We start from the raw sequence: 22835 nt of genomic DNA, 5'->3' as shown, positions 1-22835 counted from the left end.
ATCCTTCGATTTTTCTAATACTTCCTGAGATGGTGAGGAGGGAAATGCCTCTCCAATTTCCAGATTTGGGTTTTAACCCTTTCTTGAATATTTGTCATAATCATGTAATCCTTCATATTTAGGGCATCCTCTTCACTCTAGACTTTTAGGGCAAGGGTGCAGAGTTGCACAAGGGTGCAGAGTTGCAATGTTCTCCTGTACTCTGTTTAAAAATTTCAGTGGGAATTCCATCACTCCTGCTGCTTTGAACATAGAACATAGAACATAGAACGCTTTCCATTTGCGTGATGTCTTTCACCTCCTCCATAGACATTGCCAGAATTCTGTGTTCAGCTTGAACTGGATATTGTGGGATGAAGTTGAAGACTCTATCATAACAATGAATTGTTGAATGAAGACACTCAACAACTAAGCATCTACATCCCGCTGTGGTAGAGAATTTCAAATGTTCATGGCCTTACAGTGAAGAATTTACTCCTTCTATCTGTCTTAAACAATAAACCCCTTATCCTGACGTATCTTAGACTCTCCAAATGAGTGAAACAGTCCCCTAATATCTACCCTGTCGAACCCAATCAGAACTTTAAATCTTTCAATGAAATTACCTCTCATTCTTTTAAACTCAGACAGCAAAAGCCCAATTTACTCAGCATTTCATAGGACAAATGTCTCGTCCTAGGAATCAATCTACTAAAAGTGGTTGCACTGTGTTCTTCTGCTGTTGTATGATGATGGGTATACTGCATGATCAGTACAACAGCTAAAAAATGGTAGTTTGCATTGCTTTTTAAAAGATTTGCTGGGTGCCATGATCTGTTGTTACCTCCATGCTTTGCTGCACCAATGGAAAACTGGTTTGCTATTTGAGGCTTTGTCTAAGTTAACCAATTGTCTGTTACACTCTGCATGTGGTTTAGATGAACTAATTTTAATGGAGTGGAGGTGCCGGCGTTGGATTGGGGTGGACAATGTCAGAAGTCACACGACATCAGGTTATAGTCCAACAGGTTTATTTGAAATCACAGCCTTTCAGTGTGTAGCCCCTTTGTGAGGTGAAGTCCACTTCACCTGACAAAGGGGCTACGCTGCAAAAACTTGTGATTTCAAATAAACCTGTTTGACTATAACCTGGTGTCATATGGCTTCTGATTTTAATGGAGATCAGTGAAAGTACAGATTTAGAGTGAGAGTGATCAAATCTGTAGATGTGATTTCAGATAGTTCACTGATGGAGACCATGAAAAACAGATATTTTCCAAATAACCAGATTGAGAAACATTAATCTATCAGTAGTTCTATTTATGAGATTCAGTATCATGTGGTACTTTGGATAGATACAATTTCACTTTAATTATTCCAGGTGTAGTAAGGTATTTCCTGTCAGGATGTTACTTGTTAGCCATGGTTCAATGGCTACAAGGCAAACCCCCACCTACAAGGCAAGCAATTGTGGATTCAAACGGAATTAAAATCTGGGTTGACACTCCATTGTAGTTCTGAGAGAGCACTGCACGTCCAGGGTTGTCACCTCTCAGATGAAATCTAAACTGAAGCCTTGCCCACTCTGTAAGGTCAATACAAATAATCCTAAGGTGCTATTTCAAAGAATAGGAGAGTTATTCCTGATGTCATGGACAACATCAATTCCCCAGTCAACATCACCTAAACAGGTTAACTGGTTGTTTTCACGTAGTTGTTTGTGGAAGCTTATGTACAAATTGGCACTCATGTTTCCTACATTATAACAATGACCACACTTCAGAGTACTTTACCAGCTGTAAATCACCTTAGGATGTCCTGAGGTTGCAAAAGGCCGAGTAGAAATGCAAGTTTTTTCTTCTTTTCTCTCTGCCCTCTAACCTCACCAGGTCGACAAGAAATAACTAGCTCTTTTCTATTTGAGACCTGCGGGTACCTTTGAATATCCAGCTCCAGCTGACCATTATTTGACACAAAACCTTAGAGGAGATAATTGAGGCAGGAAACAACAAATGCTGGAGATCACGGGGGTCAGATAGCATCCATGGAGAGAAAGCAAGCTAATGCTTTGAGTCTAGATGACTCTTCATCAGAGCTGAAGTATGGAGGACACAGCATTTATGCAATAGTTTAACGGTTGGGAGGTGTGGAATAGTGAGTGTAGGGGGAGAAAAGATGTTGATAGTTCAGATTAAGTGATCAGAATGTGAGAATGGCAGAACAATGGTGTGTCTCTTGCCAGATTTGAGAGGACAGACAGTCCCACTGGGGTGGGCGGGGTGGGGGCTGGGGAAAGACATGATAACAGAATGTAACAAGCTAAAGGAAAGGGAAGAAATGGGAGTTGGTTCACAAGTTGAAGGTGTCGAACTCCATATTAAGTGCAGAAAGCTGTAAAGTGCCTCGTCTGAAGATATGTTGTTCCTCCAGTTTGGGCTACACGATCAAGGCTCCACTCTGCAGCAACGTCGACTCACCATATTTCAAAGCTGCACCAGTCCCCAGTTTCACTTCATCCTTTGCCTCATTCGTCACCTCAACAAAACACCTTTTCTCTTTCTTACAGATATCATAACACACAACCTCCAGCAGGTTATGGACTCCAACATCCGTCCTACAGACTGTCCCTTAGCATCCATCCCTTTCCAGCCCTCAGATGCCATCATTTTCTGTCCATCTGAGGCCACTCCCCGCAACCCCAACCCCAACCCCAACCCCAGCCCTTTCTGTGCTTTCACCATACCTCCTGACCTTTCCCTCTGAGGCTGAACAGACTGTCCTCGGAAAAGGACTCAGCTTCATACCCTTACGCCCCTACCTTAATGAATTTCGGGCTTGCCATGATGTTGAACAGGTTTTCTGCTGCCTCTGTCCCCAAGCTCACTTCTTCAGGCAGGAAATCCTCCCACCCATTCCACTGATCCCTTCACCCACCTCCAGTATTCACCATCCACTTGGACCCCTTCCCCTAGCCTCTACCTGCCCTCGATCTCTTCATTGAAAACTGCCGTGACATCAGCCATCTCAATTTCTCTGCTCCTCTCACCCACTCTAACCTATCCCCTTCTGAAATTGCCACACTTTACTCTCTTAGGTCTAACTCTATCTTTGTTATCAAACCGGCCAACAAAGGTGGTGCTGTTGTAGACTGACACACTGATCTTTACCTTGGGGAGGCTTAACACCAGCTCTCAGACATTTCTTCCTACCGCCCACTGGTCCATGACCCCTCATCCGAACATCAAGCCATTGTTGTCAGGACTGTCACTGACTTCAATACCTCCAGAGATCTTCCCCCCACTGCTTCCAACCTGGTAGTCTCCAAACCCTGGACAGCCTGCTTCTACCACCTTCCCAAAATCCACAAACCACACTGCCCCGGTAGGCCCATTGTATCAACCTAGTCCTGCCCCACTGAGCTCCTTTCCTCCTACCTTGACTTCATCCTCTCTCCACTTGTCCAGACCTGCCCACCTATATCCGCGATTCCTCTGATGCCCTCCACTGTATTGATAATTTCCAGTTCCCTGCCTCCTGTTCACTATGGATGTCCAATCCCTCTATACTTCCATTCCCCATCAGGATGGTCTGAGAGCTCTCAGCTTCTTCCGCGATCAGAGGCCTGGACAATCCCCATCCATCACCATTCTCCTCCGCCAGGCTGAGCTTATTCTCTCACTAAACAATTTCTCCCTTAATTTATCTCACTTCTGCTAAGTCAAAGGGGTGGCTATGGGCATTCAAATGAGTCCCAGCTATGCCTGCCTCTTTATGGGTCATGCAGAATGATCCTTGTTCCAGTCTCACACTGGCCCCCTCCCACAACTCTTTTATCTGTACATCGATGACTGCTTCGGTGCCACTGCATGCTCCTGCCAGGACCTTGAAAAATTTGTTCATTTTGCCTTCAATTTCCACCCCTCTATAACTTTCACATCGTCCATTTTCGACACTTCCCTTCCTTTGCTTAACCTCACTGTCTCCATTTCAGTGAATAAACTGTCCACTGTCTTCCACTACAAAGCCACTGACTCCCATAGCTACCTCCACTACAGCGCGTCACACCCCACGTCCTCCACCCCATTCTCCCAGCTCCTTCACCTACATCACATCTGTTCGGATGATGCCACCTTCCAAAACAGCGCTGCTGACATGGCTTGTTTCTTCTATAACTGTGGTTTCCCGTCCACTGTGGTTGACAGGACCCTCAACTGCATCCAAACTATCACCCGTGCTTCTGCCCTTGCCCCTTTCCATCACTCATAACAGCATGATCAGGTAGCCCTTGTCCTCACTTTTCATCCTACCAGCCTCCGCATTCAGAGGATCATTCTCCGCCATTTCAGACAACTCTAGCAGAACGCCACCATCAAATACATCTTCTATCACTTCCTCTGTCTGCATTTTGCAGGGATCACTCCCTCCGGGACATCCTAGTCCACTCCACAACCATCAACACCAGTCCCCCATCCCAAGACACCTTCTTATGTAACCGCAAAAGGTGCAACACCTGCCCCTTAACCTCCTCCCTGCTCACCATTTCACCTGTACCTCCTCCAATCTTGTTTGCTGTATTTGCTGCACCCAATATGGCCTATTGGAGAAACCAAACGCAGACTGGGTGACTGCTTTGTGGAACACCTCTGATCTGTGCACAAGCATGAGTCCGATCTTCCCGCAGTCAGTCATCTTAACACAGCATCCTGCTCGCATGCCCACATGTCTGTCCTTGGCATGCTGCAATGTTCTAGTGAATCACAGCGCAAACTGGAGGAACAACATCTTATGTTCAGACTAAGTTCTTTATTGCCTTCTGCACTTAATATTGAGTTCAACACCTTCAAATTATGAGCTAACTCTTATTTCTTCCCTTTCCTTTAGCTTTTTACATTATGTTATATGTTTCTTTTATGTTTAATTATGTTTCTTTTTCCCAGGGTGGAACAGTCAGTTTAAGGTGCGAGGGGCAAGGTTTAAAGGTGATGTACGAGGCAAGTTTTTTACACAGAGGGTGGTGGGTGCCTGGAACTCGCTGCCGGGGGAGGTAGTGGAAGCAGATACTATAGTGACTTTTAAAGGGTGTCTTGACAAATATATGAATAGGATGGGAATAGAGGGATACAGTCACCAGAAGGGTAGGGGATTTTAGTTGTGACGGGCAGCATGTTGGAGCAGGCTTGGAGGGCCGAAGGGCCTGTTCCTGTACTGTAATTTTCTTTGTTCTTTGTTATCATGTTTCTCACCCCTCGCCCCCACACCACACCACCACACCCCGCCCCCCAACCCCTTCCAGTGGGACTGTCAGTCCTTTCCATTCTGGCAGTTGGACACACCATTGTTCTGCCATTCTCACATTCTGGTCACTTAATCTGAACTATCCACATCTTTTCTCCACCAGTACCCACCCCCCAAACTATAGCATAAATGCTGTCTCCTCCACACTTCACCAGCTCTGACGAAGAGTCATCTAGACTCGAAACGTTAGCTTGCTGACTCTCCATTGCATACTGTCTGATCCGCTGTGATCTCCAGCATTTATTTTCAGCACAGATTCCAGCATCTGCAGTAATTTGCTCCTACATAGTTGAAGTAGAGCTCATCCTGATACCTAATTGTTAATGGCCTCTATCTTTTCTTATTAATAGAGAACGGTAGCAGTGACCAACGGCAGGCCTGCATGAAGCATGAGCTGTATGTCAGCTTTCGTGACCTAGGATGGCAGGTAACTCCGAAATATAAACATTTTTGTGTTTCCGTCCAAAATCATTTCAGAAGAAAGTTTCCAATTTGTGTATTTTCTTTCTTTTCATTTATTATTGTTTCACAGTCATCTTTTAGCCAGAACAAGTCTTATAAAGAACAAACTCTTCCACAACCTGCATATTGGAGAGTTAAAGAGATAGTAGGAACTGAGGATGCTGGAGAATCTGAGATAACAAGGTGTAGAGCTGGATGAACACAGCAGGCCAAGCAGCATCAGAGGAGCAGGAAGGCTGACGTTTCGGGCCTAGGCCCTTCTTCCTATATAGACATTGTCACGGTTGGGGCCAAATTGGGAAGGCCTGAATGTGGACTGTAGTCCACTGGGGAAGAAGGGTCTAGGCCCAAAACGTCAGCCTTCCTGCTCCTCTGATGCTGCTTGGCCTGCTGTGTTCATCCAGCTCTACACATTGTTATCTCTTTATTAGAGAGTTAAAGCACCTTTCATTTGGGGCTAGCCAACTGCCCCCTTGAGAAATTTCCATCCACTTTCAGATATTCATTATAAATTATAAATTCTCACTGAGATTAGTTAACATTCCTTAATTAACATTCCTCTCATGCCTGGTTGTGATGGGCTTTATTGTGCAAACATGCAGATTAACTTCAATGTGAGACATTAACTAAGTTAGGATTTAAAATCCCATTCAGACTTTTGCAGCTACATTGTAATATTCAACATCAGTAGTCAGCTTAGCTTCATTGGTAACACTTTTAATGAGTCTGTAGGTTGAATTTCAAGTGCCACTTCAGGACTTCAGCAGGCTATGACACTCTAGTACAACTCTGAGAGAAATCTGAGGTGCTGTTCTCCTATTAGAAATTACATTTAAAAATAGATACAACGGCATTTGGGGTGAATTTACTCAATATTTTTCTAATAATTTCCCCTGGTAATGTGTTTGAATGAAAAAAATATACAAAAAATTTTTAAAATATGCAAAATAAATGTCCTGCAGAATCAATGCCTAAATATTTGAAACTAAATGTTGTAGAGACCTTAAGTGTTCCCAGTATATCAATAATAAAATGACGACATAGGACTGGTGGAATCCTCATTAATTTAACATGTTATATGTCAGCAATATAGGTGCAATGTCCTTAACCAGTATACAGAATCGATGACGGAGACTGGTAGGATTGTCCTTCATTATATATTGGGAGAGGGAAGGTCACTTCTTTCATAGCTAACACCACATACAGTTGTTCTTTCCTCTACTTTATAAAGCAAACTAATAGTTTATGCTTTATTTAAAATTCTGCAATCTTAGTTTGTTTATAACCACTTTCTAACTATAAAATATGCTGCTATGTAAAATTTGTGGGACCAGATTAGAAACTAGAGCCTAGATTTTCTGATCGGCATGTTATTTTATTACCGACTATAATCCATTTGAATAAATGATTAACTGCTGGCACAGAGAGGGAAGAAAATTTTAAATTTTCATTTCTGAGGCCTGATTTCAAATCTGGTTCGGGTTAATGAGATGAACATCTCTTCAATCTGCTACCAGTGAGCATCTCATGTGGTTCTGAGTCTCAGTTCGGTTCCTAATGGGCAAGGTGCATGGGCTAAAGTGATAACTGGCTGTGTTGCTGATAGAGAGCCCAGTATGACTGGCTGTTGTGCCAAACCAACAATTTTCACATTGCTGCAATAGAGTGATTGTCAGAATTAGGTTAAGGCATAAATTTGGAACTAAATAAGAGAAGTTCCACTTTGCATCTGACTGACAAGTCCTTGAGGTTGTCTATTACAGTTCCATTCCCCAGTAAACCTTCACAATATCAATTGAGATGCACCAAAAAATTGATCACTCAAGACACCTGAACAAGTTCTATACCATTAAAAATTGCTGTAGAAGCTGTCATAATTACAGTACAAAAGTTAGATCTGAATTCCGGTCTAACATAATTCCGCTTCTTTTTTGAGTGAATGTTATAAGTAGTCTCTTTTTCAGCCTCACCCTGAAACTGATATTTTAAAGTGAAGTGTACTTAGTATGCAGGATTTAGAAAACGCTGAGTAAAACCCAAAATTATTCAGTGATAGCAATACATAGAGGCTCTGTTCTGATAGTATGTCCTCTTCATCTCCTTCTTGAAGGACTGGATCATAGCTCCTGAGGGATATGCTGCATACTATTGTGAGGGAGAATGCTCATTCCCACTGAACTCATACATGAATGCTACGAATCATGCAATTGTTCAAACTCTGGTAAGTACTGGATGTAATCAACAAAGAAACAAATAATGGGTGCAGCTGCAGTAGCTTGGACAGTTAACTGGGACCAACAGTTACTCTGGTTTAAACCACTCCCTGAAACAGCTGAGGCAGAGTGTGGAAAAAAAAGGCCTCAGTGCAGCCAGCAGAGAGTAGAGTGTGGCAGTTGTGGGGGGAGAAAAGCAGGTTTTTCTTTGCTTCCGCTGTTTTGCTTTCTTAACTACTTTCACTGATCAGTGGCGGCAAGATTGGACCAAGGACCAAGAAATGGGAAATTATTATGAGATTAACCAAGAAGCATCAGGGATAAGTAAAGTCAGGGGGAATAAGAGAAGGAGACTAAAGTTAGGGTTTAAAAAAAGTATGCTTAAATAATTCAAAAAGTTAGCATGTAAAACTATCAGTTTAAGTTATGGCCGGTGAGGTCAACTGAGTGGAATGTGTGATCTGTCATATGTGTGAGGTCATGGACTCTACTAGCATCCTAGATGACTACGTGTGCATAAATTATTCCCAATTGTAGAAACTTATGCATTGTATTTCGGGACTCAAGCTGTGACTAGAGATACTATGACACATCTGCGACGCTGAAACTTACTGGATAGCATGTTTAGCGATGTGGTCACACAGGAGCTCAAGGGACTGGAGGAAAGCAGGGAATAGGAGTCAGAGAATCTGGTGGGTAGTGCAGAAGACCGTGGGGTCCTCCTCACAAATCAATTTTCCATTTTGGAAACTGATGAGGGCACTGGCTCCTCAAGGAACTGCAGACAGAGACAGGATGGTGTGTTATCCCCCGGTGCCAGGTTTAGGGATGTTACTGAGCAGCTACAGAACATCCTGAAGAAAGGGGGTGACAAGACATAGATCATGGTACATGCTGGTACTGACAACATAGGTAAAATGAGGGTTGAGGTCTTGCTTCAAAAATTTAGGGAGTAGACTAAAGAGCAGGACCTCAATGGGTGCAATCTACAGATAACACCCAATGCCACGTGCTATTGAGTACAGAAGTAGGAAAATAGGGCATCTGAATATGGCTGTTTGGTACAGAGGAAGGCTTTTAAATTCCTGGAAGACTGGGACCTTTCCTGGTGAAGGTGATACCTCTACAAATGGAACAGTGTGTGTCTGAGTCAGAATGAGACCAACATCCTTGTGGGTGGGTTTACTAGTGCTGCTGGGAAGAGGTTAGACTCTTTTGGCAGGGGCAGGGGATGCCGTGTTTGTCCAATAGGGACACAGCAAACTTTAGTAAATGGAACCAAGGAAGAGGGAGGTCAGCCATGTTGAATTTCAAGGGAGTAAGGCAAGTTGGATAACTTGAACTTTAATGCTAGGAGTAATATAGGGAAAACAGATGAGTTAAGGCGTGGATTGATGTATGGAATTGTGATGTAGCTGCCATTTCAGACATGTATTTGAGGCTACATTCTGGGTTACAGGATCTTCAGGCAGGGCACAGGAGGGTGGAAAAGAGGAGGTGGTGTCACATTATTAATTAAGGAGTCAGTTACTGCAGTGAGTAGGGATGATGTATCATCAGGGTCTTCAAAAGCTTAGGAGTTAAAAGGGAGCAGTCACACCACTGGGAGTGGGAGTCAGTGGGCAATAGAGGGCATCTTGGCATCCTCTAGTGGTCCTCTCAGCATCACAGATCCCAGTCTTCAGCCAATTCAATTCACTCCATATGATATCAAGAAACGGTTAAAGGCACTGGATACTACAAAGGCTACGGGCCCTGACAACATTCTCGCACTATTACTGATGACCTGTGCTCCAGAACTTGCCGTATCCTGGCCAAGCTCTTCCAGTACAGTTACAACACTGATATCTACCCAACAATGTGGAAAATTGGCCAAGTATATCCTGTACACAAAAAGCAGGACAAATCCAACTTGGCCGATTACCGCCCTATCAGACTACTCTCAAACATCAGTAAAGTGACAGACGTTTCATCAATAGTGCAATCAAGCAACACGTGCTCAGTGATGCCCAGTTTTGGGTTCCATCAGGGCCACTCAGCTCCTGACCTCATCACAGACTTGGTTCATACATCGACAAAAGAGCTGAATACAACAGGTGAAGTGGGAGTGACAGCCCTTGATATCATGGCTGCATTTGAACAAGTGTGGCATCAAGGAGCCCAAGCAAAACTGGAATCAATGGGTGTCGGGGGCAAACTCTCTGCTGGTTAGAATCATACCTGGCACATAGGAAAATGCTTGTAGTTGTTGGAGGTCAATCATCTCAGCTCCAGGGCATCTCTCTACCAGTTCCACAAGGTTGTGTCCTGGGCCCAACCATCCTCATCTACTTCATCAATAACCTTCCTGCCATCATACTGTCAGAAATGGGGATGGTCACTCATGAACTGTATGATGTTCAGCACTATTTGTGACTCCTCAGGTACTGAAGCATTCATGTTCAAATGCAATAAGATCTAGACAATATCCAGGCTCAGGCTGACAAGTAGCAAGTAACATACGCATCACACAAATTCTAGGCAATCACCATCTCCAATAGGAGACAACCTAACCACTGCCCCTTGACATTCAATGGCATTACCGTCACTGATCCACAATTATCAACATCCTGGGAATTAACATTTATCAGAGACTCAACTGGACTTCCATATAAACACATTGGCTACAAATACATGTCAGAGACTATGAATAATGCAGCGAGTAATTTACCTTCTGCTCCCCAAAGCCTGTCCACCATCTACATGGCATAAGTTAGGAGTGTGATTGAATATTTCCCACTTGCATGGATGCGTGCAGCTCCAAAATCACTCAAGAAGCTTGACCCTATCCAGGACAAAGTAGCCTGCTTGACTGCCACCACAACCACAAACATCTGCTCCGATCACCACCGATTCTCAGTAGCAACACTATGTACTACATAGAAGATGCACTGCAGGAATTCGTCAAAGATCTTTAGACAGCACCTTTCAAACCCACGACCACTTCCATACAGAAGGACAAGGTGAGCAGATACATGGAAATATGACCACCTGCAAGTTCCCCTCCAAGACACTCACCATCCTGACTTGGGAAAATATCACCATTCCTTCAATGTTGCTGGGTCAAAATGCTGGAATTCCCTCCCTAAGGGCTTGTGGGTCTACCTACAGCGCATGGATAGCAGTGGTTTAAGAAGGCAGCTCATCACCACCTTCTCAAGGGCACTAAAGACACGCAATAAATGTGGGCCAGACAGCAACACCCATGCCCCACAAGTGAATAAAAAATAAGCAAATAATTGGACAATTCACTGAGGTGTGTTACTGCAAAAATAAGGTATTTATATTAAGGGATTAACTTCTCCAACATTGAGATAGTCATAGTGTAGAGAATTTAGAGGGGACAGATGTCTTGAATTGTATTCAGGAGAATTTTTTATGTCAGCATGTAGAATGGCCAACAAGGGATGCTACAGTGCTGGACCAAATTCTGGGGAATGAAGCTGGACAGGTGTTGAGGTGGCAGGTTAGTGGGAGAGCATTTTAATGATAGTGACCATAACACTGTATGATTTAAGTTTGATACAGAAGAGGAAAAAGATGGTCTGCAAAAAAGGGGTTTTGGATTGGGGGATGGCCAATTTGGGCAGCATGGTGGCTCAATGGTTAGCACTGCTACCTCACAGGACCAGGGACCTGGGTTCAATTCCAGCCTTAGGCCACTGTCTGTGTGGATTTTGCCCATTCTCCCTGTGTCTGTGTACGTTTCCTCTGAGTGCTCTGGTTTACTCCCACAGTCCAAAGATGTGCAGTTTAGGTGGATTGGTCATGCTATATTGTCCGTAATGTCCAGGGATGTGTAGGCTAGGTGGATTAGCCATGGGAGGTGCAGGGTTGCAGGGACGGGATGGGTCTGGATGGGACGCTCTTCAGAGGGTCGGTGTGGACTTGTTGGGCCGAATGGCTTGTTTCCATATTGTAGGGATTCTATGGATTATTGAAATAAAGTAGGATCTGACCAAAGTACTCTGGGAACAGGTTCTCTCGATAAATATACATTAGAACAATGGGGATGGAAGAGGGCGGGGAAAATTCAAAATCAAACTGGCATGAATACAGGGCCAACATGTTCCATTTAAGGTGAAATGTAGGAGGTACAAGCCCCCAGTATTCAGGACTAGATGAGGAAAAAGAGGTTTTAACGAGTACAAAGACAGCAAATCAACAGAGGCCCTAGTGGAGTATTGAAAGTGCAGGGACAAACCTAAGAAAGTAATTATAGGGGAGATGTCAGAGGTAGGTTCTTTACACAGAGAGTGGTGGGTGCATGGAATGCGCTGCCGGCGGTGGCAGTGGAGGCAGATACATTAGGGACATTTGGATAGGCACGTGGATGATAGTAAAATGTAGGGTATGCAGGGTAGTTTGATCTTGGAGTAGGATAATAGGTCAGCACAACATCGTGGGCCAAAGGACCTGTACTGTGCTGTACTGTTTTATGTTCTATGTTCTAATTAGGATAGCAAAGAGAGGGCATGTAAAAAACTCTAGCAGGTAAGATCAGGGAGAATCCGAAGATGGTCTACAAGTATATCAAGGGGAAGAAGATACCCATGGAAACATTAGGGACCAAGGAGGCAATCTGTATGCAGAGCTGGAGGACATTTGTAGAGTATTAAATGAGTACTTAATTTCTGTCATCACTTTGGAGAAACAGGATGTAGGTACAGAATTTGCAAAGAGGAGTGGGAGGTTATGGAGCAGTTTGACGTAGGAAGTGAGGAGGTTTTGGCAGACTTAAAAGTGGACAAATTCTCGGGTCTAGACGAGTTGTATCCAAGGGTGCTATGGAAGACAAGAGAGGAAATTACAGAAGCTCTGACCTAAATTTTTACTTCCTCTCTAGCCACCAGATGTGGTGCCAGAAGATTGGAGGACAGCTAATGTGGTTCCACTTTTCAAGAATGGTGGTGGTGATAAACCAGGGACTTGCAGAGTCTCACACATCAGTTTTAGGGAAACTATCGGAGAAAATTAATCTCCACAGGGATAGACACTATTTGATCAGGAATAATCAGCATGGCGTTTCAGGGGAAGATCATGTCTAGCAAATCTGGTTGAATTTTACAAGGAGGCAACCAGATGTGCAAATGGGAGTAGGGCAGTTGATATAGTTTATACGGATTTTAGAAAAGTGTTTGACAGGATCCCAGACAGATGATAAAGAAGGCAGAAGCACAGAGGATCCAAGGTAACTTGCAAGTTGGATCCAAAATCGGCTTAGTGACAGGAGACAAGGGGTAGTGGTAGCTTGCCACAGGAATCAATGCTGGAATCCTCATTGTTCGTGATCTATATGAATAATGTAGAAGAAAATGTCAGGTTGGGAGGAGGGCAAGGTGGATAAGTATGTTTGCGGATGACACGGAGATTGACTGAAGGGTTGACAGTGAGGAAGAAGATCTTAGATTACAGAAGGAAACAGACAGATTGGTCAGATCGGCAGATCAGTGGCAGACAGAGATTAACCCAGGTAAGTGTGAGGTTATGTAACAAGACAAGGGAGTACTCAAAAACTGGCAGAACACTAAAAAGCTCAGAGGATTTTGAGAGGCTTGTTCACAAATCCCTGAAGGTAGCAGAAATGTTTGTATAGTAGTTAAGAAGGCATATGGGAACATGCCTTTATCAATCATGACACAGATATTAACAGCTGGGAGTTTATGTTGGAGTTGTACAAAACTTTGGTTATTGGCGTAAGTTGTACAGTTCTGGTCACAGTACCATTATAAGGATGTGATTGCATGGGAGTGGGTACAACAGCAATTCACAGGATCTTGCTGGGATGGAGCAGTTTAGTTATGAAGAGAGGCTAGATAAGTTTGGGTTGTCTTCTTTGGAGCAGAGAAGGTTGAGCTGTGACTTGATTGGGGTCTATAAAATTGAGTGGCATGGACAGGGCAGATAGGATTCGGCTTTTCCCTTTAACTGAAAGGTCAAGAGAGTATAATTTTATTGTGAAAGGCAAGAGGTTAAGATGGGATTTGAGGAAAAATGTTTTCACCCAGAGCGGGTCTGGAAAGCACTGCTTGGAAGGGTAGTTGACACAGGAAACTTCACTACCTTTATAAAGAACTTGGATGAGCACTTGAAATATAACATTCAAGGCAATAGGCCACAAGCTGGGAAGTGGGACTATTGTAGATTTAGAGTAGGTTTTGTTGGTGCAGACTTTGTACTGAAGGACCTCTTTTGTACTGTATGATTCTAAGTTCAAAAGACATTTGGATAAGTACATGAATAGAAAAGGTTGGGAGAGATATGGGCCAAATGCAGGTAGGACTAGTTTAGTTTGGGAATATGGTTGGCGTGGACTGGTTGGACCAAAGGGTCTGTCACCATGCTGTATGATTCCATGTCTCTGTGAGTAAGGTGACATCTTACAAAGTATGCAAAATTACAGCCTGAAAATTTGAAACAGTAACCCAAATAAGTCAAGAATAACACATTCATGCCCTCATTTTTAAAAAGAGGTTGACATCAGATATTGTCCTTTTACCTTCAGGTCCTAAAATGCAAGGCTATGGAATACACTATCAGAATTGGTTATCAGAGAACTGAGAGAACATTTCACTATTTAGAAATAGGATACTTGTATAGTTGGAAAAAAAAAGGCACATAGGAACAGGGAGGCAACTAAGACTAGGATCAAAATACCAGCAGATATTTTTTGTATGACACAGCTGATTTCTTTGAATGCACAGAATCATTTAATTTTCTGCAAGCCAAATCTGTGCAGTCAGATAAAAATGTGCATATCCTAGACCAGAACATCTGGGTTGTGATGCAGCTGTAATATTGCAGGGAACATTGATTAGGATATCATTTGTGTGGATGATCAATGCTAACAAGGATTGGCTGGGTCTAAAGACAAAATAGGCTGAATTTACAACATTGAAATTTATTTGACATGGAAACAGGTGAATTAGATCTTTTGGCAATGATGCAAACCAGGTAGTAGCATATTGGCAGTCCATTTTACACCCAATCTGAATTTAGTTTCTACTGACCTCGAAGGAAAAGAAACAGACATCCAACTCAATGTTGCCCATTTTATAAACCAGGTGAGGTTTTACAACAGTCAATGATAATTTCATCTTCACCATTACTGAAACTAGCTTTACATTCCAGAGTTATTGATGGAATTTATGTTCGATAATTTTTAATGGAGGGATTTGAACTTGTGACCCAGAGTGTTAGTCTAGGACTATGAATTACTAATCAAGTGATAGTATATTACACCACTACCAGTGTATGTTACCTATTTTACGCTATGGTTAAAAACCGGTTGCATTCCCACATTGTGACACCTCTTGACTGCACCTAACCATTGCCACTGGAGGGAACATTATATCTTAATGTGTTCAATTTGCAGCTTCTGAAGCTATAAGCTTAACCTCAATTCTGCCACACCATGAATAAGACAGGTTGTAGGGAATTCTAAACCACAACCCTGCCTCACTGGACCATATCACGGAGGCAGAAAGATGAGTTGCACTTTATATGTGTTCTGCCACTGTTGGATGGTTTTGGTTATGATGATTAGTAGCTGAAAATTTGAGTAGCTTTGCATACACACACAGGCTATGCTGCTTGCACAGTGGTATGGTGAGTGACTACATGACGTGAGTGATTGCATGTTGGGTGCGACAGTTGTCCTTAGTGCCCCATGGCTAAGTAGAGCTTTTACTGCTAATGCAGTGAGTTGTGTTGGAAAGTTTGTACATTAAAACAATTCCTTGTTCAAAATCTGACCAGCTCCATGCATATACAATAAGGTCAGCTGGGACTGAAATCAGGCTTGGCTGCAATGCCAAATCAATAACCTGCCATTGTTAATACAAAAGGGAATTAATGCATATGCTGAAAAGTTAATAAGAACAGGAAGCACTAGAAATGCTCAGCAGGTTAAGCAGCAGCTCTGGAGAGAAATTCAAAGGTAACAGGCTAGATCCCCTGTATTAGGATTGAGGTTTGTCAGGCCTACGTGTCATGAATTTATGCTGGCTTCCCCTGATTTAATGAAAAATGTTCAAGGTGTTCAGTTTCCTCACAAGCACAGAGGTTAAAATGCCAGTTTCAATCTTACTGTGGTGTGTTAATGGGACTCAGGTTCCCTTGTGTGGTACTATGGGGACTAAGGTTCTTGTATGTGCAAGTGGGCTATGGTAACTCTGTGCACTAGCCTGGGTTCGAGCATTAGAGTGCTGCGAAAGTCACAGCTGAAGAACTATATCTAGTCACCGTCATGTTGCAAGTAAAGAAACTCTCGCACTGAATACTAGATTCTATCAAGCCAGACAAAAGGAAACATGACAATGAAAGGACTCTCTCATTCTGAATGTTACAATTCAGGTAAAGATTCAAGGAATCAGAACACCATAAGCTTCACAAGTATACAATACCATAGACAGAATCTAAATCTGGCTTTTGATGAATTGTTTGGAGGGGTTGCTTGCCACAAGGCCTAGTGACTTTTCCTGCTGTGTCTTACTATACTCACCTCATTAATTATCCTCACTGTGCCATGACATTTCTTACACCTGACTTCTGCCCAATCTTACCACACACATTTCCCAAACAACTCTCCATTCACTGGATATCCCAGAATTTACCAACATCGCTTGTACATGCACCGTCTTTAAAAGCTTGTTATACACCTGGACAAATGCTGTCAGTCCAGAGCTGCCCTGCACAACTCCTTACATTTATCTTAGACATGGCAGACAGACAGAAATCAGTGTTCTGATTTGTGGGCAAGATCTTAGAGGTCCTGCTCAATGCAGTGGCGTAGAGGTAGACAACTTCTTCTTTCAGGATGAGGCAGTAGATGCCATGAAACTACACTATGCTGGCCTTATCCAAGATTGCCACCTTGGACAAATCAGCCTCAGACACCTGGAAGAATGCATGGCACTGTAGGAAGAAGTTCAATGTCCTTCTCCACTCTGGAGGCATAAGTGGTACCATCTTCTCTCCGATATCTCATACTCACTCCATCTCTGCTACTGTACCCACCTCCCATCAAGGCTCATGCTCCACCACTCTGACCCACCCAATCTCTGATAGCTCTAATCCTGCACGCTCTCTGTGCTGTCTAATTGCTCGCTCAGGACACTTCCTCACCTGCACCATTGGCGATAGCTGTGCCACCCCTCTTTGTCTTCTGCAACGCCTGCCTCTCTCTCATTCGAAGAGGAAAAGAGTCCCCAGTTGGGGAGAAAGACTGAAGACATGTGTGGCACATCAATCAGCGCCTCACCCTGATAAGGACAGCAACCCTTCTCTGACCACGCTGAGCTAGGCCTGGACTGATATCAATGGCTATTCTTGAATTAATGTGCCATTAACCCTGAGGCAAGGCTATCCTCGTTGACTTGACTAAGGCCTACTGGCCACAATGACAAGTTACTTGGCTTTGTGTCTGCGCTAAATCACAGAATCCCTACAATGTGGAAACAGGCCATTCAGCCCAAGAAGTCCACACTGACCCTGCGAAGAGCATCCACCCAGACCTACCCTATCCCTGTAACCCTGCATTTCCCATAAGTAATCCATCTTGCCTGCACATCTCTGGACTCTGTGGGCAATTTAGCATGGCCAATCCACCTAACCTGCACATCTCTGGACTGTGGGAGGAAACTGGAGCACCCGGAGGAAACCTGGTTCAGACCATGAGCTGGCTGCATGTCTCAGGGTGTGTCCTTGTTGCCAGTGCAGGCTGAGGTGCAGTTTTGAGTGACAAAATGTCCTATGAGTGGGTAAGAGATGTTTCATGGAGCGCTTAGAAGCTGACATATGTTGGATGCCAACATCCATGGATATGGAGTGCATGTGGCTATTGCCCATGAAGCATGCCCTGAGATGTTGGTCTCCATTTTCCACTGCGAGGTCATTCAGAGCATGCAGTGAGCTGCATCCTCCAGGTGCTTGTCTTGTTTCCTTATCAAATTTTCCCAATGTCTAACTTGTTTGGCAAGTTGATAAGATGGAAGTCTAAATATTAACAAAGCAAGTTGTGGCATTAACAAGTCACTTGACAAGTATTCATCCCTGTCAATTAACATCTTGCTGCTGCTGAGCAAGAATCTCTTCACACTGCTTATGAAAAAGCCTGACATTGGTGTGAGATATTCCCAAAGTTGCAAGGAGCCTCACTGCACTTTTTGCCTGACTGTGCCATGCATCTCTCTACGGCTCACATCACTCAGACCCCTATAAGACTCCACCCTAAGAATCTTGAAATCAGCTGCTCAACTGCCAATGTCAATGTTATCCATAAATTTCCTTGAAATGACAAGGACATTTAACTATCTGCCATTTGTGAACAATGCAAAGATTGAGCTGAATTACATTCTTTTAAAAGATATTTTGTTTTTGGGTTCTACTCTTATTTCCAATCCTGTATGTGTATTGCATCGTAATTCTTATTGTATTTACTAATGAATAAAATCACTCTTTGTTAACTCAAAAAAAGCCTGCTTAACTTTGCTCTTTTTAAAACATAACTTCATTCGGCAGAGAGATACCCACAAGGGAAGGGATTCATTTCTAAATTAAACTTGTTGCAAACAACAGAGTGCAGGTGAATAAAGAAGGGAAGCTACTTCATCGCTCCTCACCCAGGAACCTAATGGTTTGGATAATGCTGAATTCTTAACAATTGGAAAATCTAGTTGGTAGTCTGGGCATAAGATAACATTTCTTATTTAGTGATAGAAGATTGGAATCAAAGAAGTGAATCAAGATGAAATCATGTTCAATCAGGTGGAAAAGGTTGGTAGTGGATGGAGACAGATTGAGTCTGTTTAAGGAATAAAGGAGAGATCACATGTTATCTTGGTGGTAGATATTGGTGTAGGGAGATTACGCAAACATGGCAGTGGATGACAAATAGGCTCAGGAAGCATTTAGGACTGGGAGAGTGCAAACAGTCACTATTTCAGGAGAATAAAAAGTACAAAACCAGTAAAACTGAAAACTGAACATCCTGGGCATAATGGAGTTCTGTTTTCAGGCATACAAGATAAGTTGGACCGATAAGTGCCTCTTCCAGGTTTTACTGTTTTTTTTACCTAGGCACTAATTGAGCAAGGTGCTAGAAGTTGGCTTCATCTCATTTAGAGTCAGTGGTTTTAATAGAGGAAGCACTTGTATTAGATGTGGAATGATCTCCTGTCCTATCTTGAAAGATGCTACCCTACAATGAGCTTCTTGCTTAAAGATATATGTGTGTGGACTGTGTATGTTCATGGACTGTGCCCATTGTTAAGTGTACTTTAATTTTCTTTGAAGCATCTTTTCTTCTCTCTATTTTACATTCAGGTTCATTTAATAAACCCAGAAAATGTCCCGAAGCCATGCTGCGCTCCCACACAGCTCAATGCCATATCTGTTCTTTACTTTGACGACAGCTCAAACGTTATCTTGAAAAAGTACAGGAATATGGTGGTCAGAGCGTGTGGCTGTCATTAGCCCCAGCCACAAAGAATCTCCATCTAATGGATGTTGAGAAGACTGCTAATCGTGGATCCCTCGTGACATGTCAACTTCTCTAATGATCTGAGGTTGTTTAAAAGGAAATTTTAACTGTAAATTGAATTATTTTTAATGATTTTTATTTTTTAAGGTTGACTGTACATTGCCATTCTTGCTCTAATTAAAGAAAGACAAAGTTTCTGAGTATGAATGGCCTCCTAAAGGATTAAACAACTCAGAATTATAAGAAGTATTTGGTGGTAGATTGTAATTTTTAGTGGAGAGAGGATTTTTTCCTGATAGTTGATTTATTCCTCTTTGTTACTTAATAAGCAGGAAAACAAACCCAATTACCATGCCTAAAGATCAATATAACTGGATATTTCTGGGTTAATAGTTAATTGTGACCCATAACTTCACTGGAAGATCAGCAGTTCTACAACTGATTCCATGGAAAATTCTGGAATTATGGTTCAAAAAAAACTTTGCCACAAAAAGAAATATTTTCTTACTAACCATGAAAAAAATGATTATTTTCTTAAGCCAGGAATACAGAAAACAGCAATTGCCTTGAATATTAAATATGTAGGTACTGAATTTAGGGGCTGAGAGGGAGGCTAGTTTGATTGTGAATTTATGTTGAGTTAACTGATATTAACAGGGAGGTGGTGGACTCTAAATTTGATCTTAGCACATCTTGGAGGTGGGGGCAAGGGTTTGGCAGCAGGAAAGGGTGATGCAGAGGTTGAAGGACAAATAGCAGGACTGTCATTGGTGAATTTGTTCAAAGAATCTCACTGTATAATGCGGATCTCAGTTATGTTGGCAGTGGTCAGATAGCTGAGACAGTTAATATTTTTGCCCCATGTTAACAGGAATGGTCTGAAGTATTAGGTCAGCCTCTGCAGCAAGGGTCAGTGGCCAGGACAGAGGTCTGTGGAACTATCAACCTCACAGTTTGGGTGGTAACCTGGCACAGTAGATAACACCCAGGACATAAGGTTGAAAATGACACACAGCAGCTGCAGTTATGAAAACTGGAAATACACATATGAAAGTTGATTGTTTTGTTTCCTTAGTTAAGGTTAAATAACAGCACTGCAAATGAAGAGGTATTAATAGAAGTGTGAAGCCTGAAACATTCACTTGCAGGTCACCTGAGGTTTCTTAGTTCCTTGTGGAGTATAGTGCACAGCTCTGGTCTTCATATTATAAAAAGAATATAGCAGTACTAGACAAGATATGCAAATGATACACAAGGATGATGCTAGAACAGAGGAGGATATACTTACTAAGAAAGGCTGAAAAGCCTCAAATTCATGTCTCCAGAGAAAGAGGCTCAAGGTCTTTGAAAATTTACAGGGATTTGATAGGGTAGACATATAGGAAATGTTTCCATGTGTGGTCTCAACCGAAGCCATAAAAATAAGACAATCATCAATAAAATCAAAAGGAGAATTTAGGAGAAACATCTTTACGTGGAACTTGCTGAGGCAAATTGCATAAACACATTTAAGGAAAAGCTAGATCAACAAATGAGGGAGAGAGAAATAAAGAGTTATGCTGATAGAAGAAGATATAAGGGAGGAGGATGCAGAATAAAAAGTTGCTACAAACCAGTTGGGCCAAATGACCTGTTTCTGTGCTGAATCCTCTATGTAATCGTAAACAAGCATAAAGGTCATATTTATGATTTACTACACAAGGAGTAAAGCAAGTCTCTACATTCCTCTGTCCTGTCCGATAAATTGCAATTCAGAAACCTAGCATTGTATTACATTCTCGCCTTCTAGTAAGTTCATGGGTAACAAGCCATTGATCCTATTCAATCAATATTCAAAACAAAACAAAACCTGTACCTTGGACTACCCACAACAATCTGAAGCTGTTCATTATGAATGCTAATAACAAAAGGACAGCTTGCATTTACACAGCACCTTTAATAATATAAAACATCTCAAGGTCCTTCATAGAAGTATAATCAAATGAAATGGCACTCAGGAGATATTAGGGAAGATGAGCAAAATCCTGTTCAAAGAGGTAGGTGTTGGGGTACACCCTGAAGTAGGAGATAAAAGTAAAGAACTAGAGTGGTACAGGGAATAAATTCCTGAGCTAAAGCCTTAAACATGTGAAGATTGAGATGGCAAGATTTATGATTAAAGTAGGGATGAGCAAGAGGCCAGAATTGGAGAAGCACAGGATTGTAGGTCTGGAGGAGATTACAGACATTGGAGGTGGGGGAGGCCATGGAGGGATTTAGAAACAAAATTGTATTTCAAAACTGAGGTACTGCCAGGTTGTGGTATTCTTATTCCAGTCTTTACCCTGGATCCCCAAAATAATCTAAACCACTTCAATTACTGATTAGGGATTTACACTAAGGCTACAGGCCTGAAAACATTGAGACTGTATATATCCTTTAAATTAGATTATGATGAGATTGAGTTTGAGATCAAACTTTCACAATGTATACAAAATCCAGTTCACACTGCTCTTCAAAAATCATTTACCTTCTAAGATATGATTGCTTCCAGATTTTCATTTTTATCATGAATCTGGAAATAGCTCTACCAAGTTGCTGTTACACAAACCTGTTCTGAATAAAGCAATCATCCAATCTTCATGTTTTTTTTAAAGTTAATTCAAGATCTATATTTTCAGTAACATTTTTAAGGTCCTGTTTTTCATTTCTGACTCATCTTGTTCAGTAATCTCTCACGGATCAGGTAGCCCTGCTATTTCCTTGCAATGGTATGGGTGCCACAAACTACAAACACACCTTTGAACTTGTATTTACTGACTGGGAACTGCATCATTAAAAAAAGGCATAGTTGTGCATTATCTCTAAATAGCAACAGAGAATTTTACAGAATACCATGAGTGATTCTCAAATAATGGAATAGTGTGCCTATGCATAAATTGTATCTTGTCACTGCATACGTGGCACGGTGGCTCAGTGGTGAGCACTGCTGCCTCAAAGCACCAAGAACCCGGGTTTGATTCCACCCTCGGGCAACTCTCTGTGTGGAGTTTGCACATTCTCCCCATGACTACGTGGATTTCCTCTAGGTGTTCCGGTTTCCTCCCACAGTCCAAAGATTTGCAGGCTAGGTGGATTGGCCATGCTAAATTGCCCATGGTGTTCAGGGATGTGTAGATTAGGTGGGTTATAGGGGGATACGTCTGGGTGGGTTGCTCTGAGGGCCGGTGTGGACTTGGGTTGAAAGGCCTGTTTCCACACTGTAGGGATTCTATGATTACACAGACTGCAGTTCTCCATGGAAATTTAGTTAATTCATTTAGAGTAGTCACCCAAACTTCTCTTCCAAAAATAGATTTTATTTTAAGGATTGACGTGCATTTATG

General features: G+C 42.4%; 1 protein-coding gene across 1 annotated transcript in view; it reads left to right on the top strand.

Moving 5' to 3' along the window:
* LOC109922835 (bone morphogenetic protein 7-like) overlaps nt 1-22508 on the top strand; it is a 103535-nt gene extending 81027 nt beyond the window's left edge. Inside the window, exons 3-5 of the mRNA XM_048608190.1 lie at nt 5620-5701; nt 7847-7957; nt 19314-22508. Of these exons, the coding sequence (XP_048464147.1) occupies nt 5620-5701; nt 7847-7957; nt 19314-19463 (343 nt within the window). The 3' untranslated portion in view covers nt 19464-22508. The remainder of the gene's footprint in view (nt 1-5619; nt 5702-7846; nt 7958-19313) is intronic.
* The last annotated feature ends 327 nt before the right edge of the window (nt 22509-22835 follow it).

This window comes from Rhincodon typus, chromosome 19 (assembly GCF_021869965.1).
Source record: "Rhincodon typus isolate 14 chromosome 19, sRhiTyp1.1, whole genome shotgun sequence".
Lineage (NCBI taxonomy): Eukaryota > Metazoa > Chordata > Chondrichthyes > Orectolobiformes > Rhincodontidae > Rhincodon > Rhincodon typus.
The sequence above is the reverse complement of the archived record's forward strand: the minus strand, read 5'-3'. Positions and strand labels throughout refer to the sequence as shown.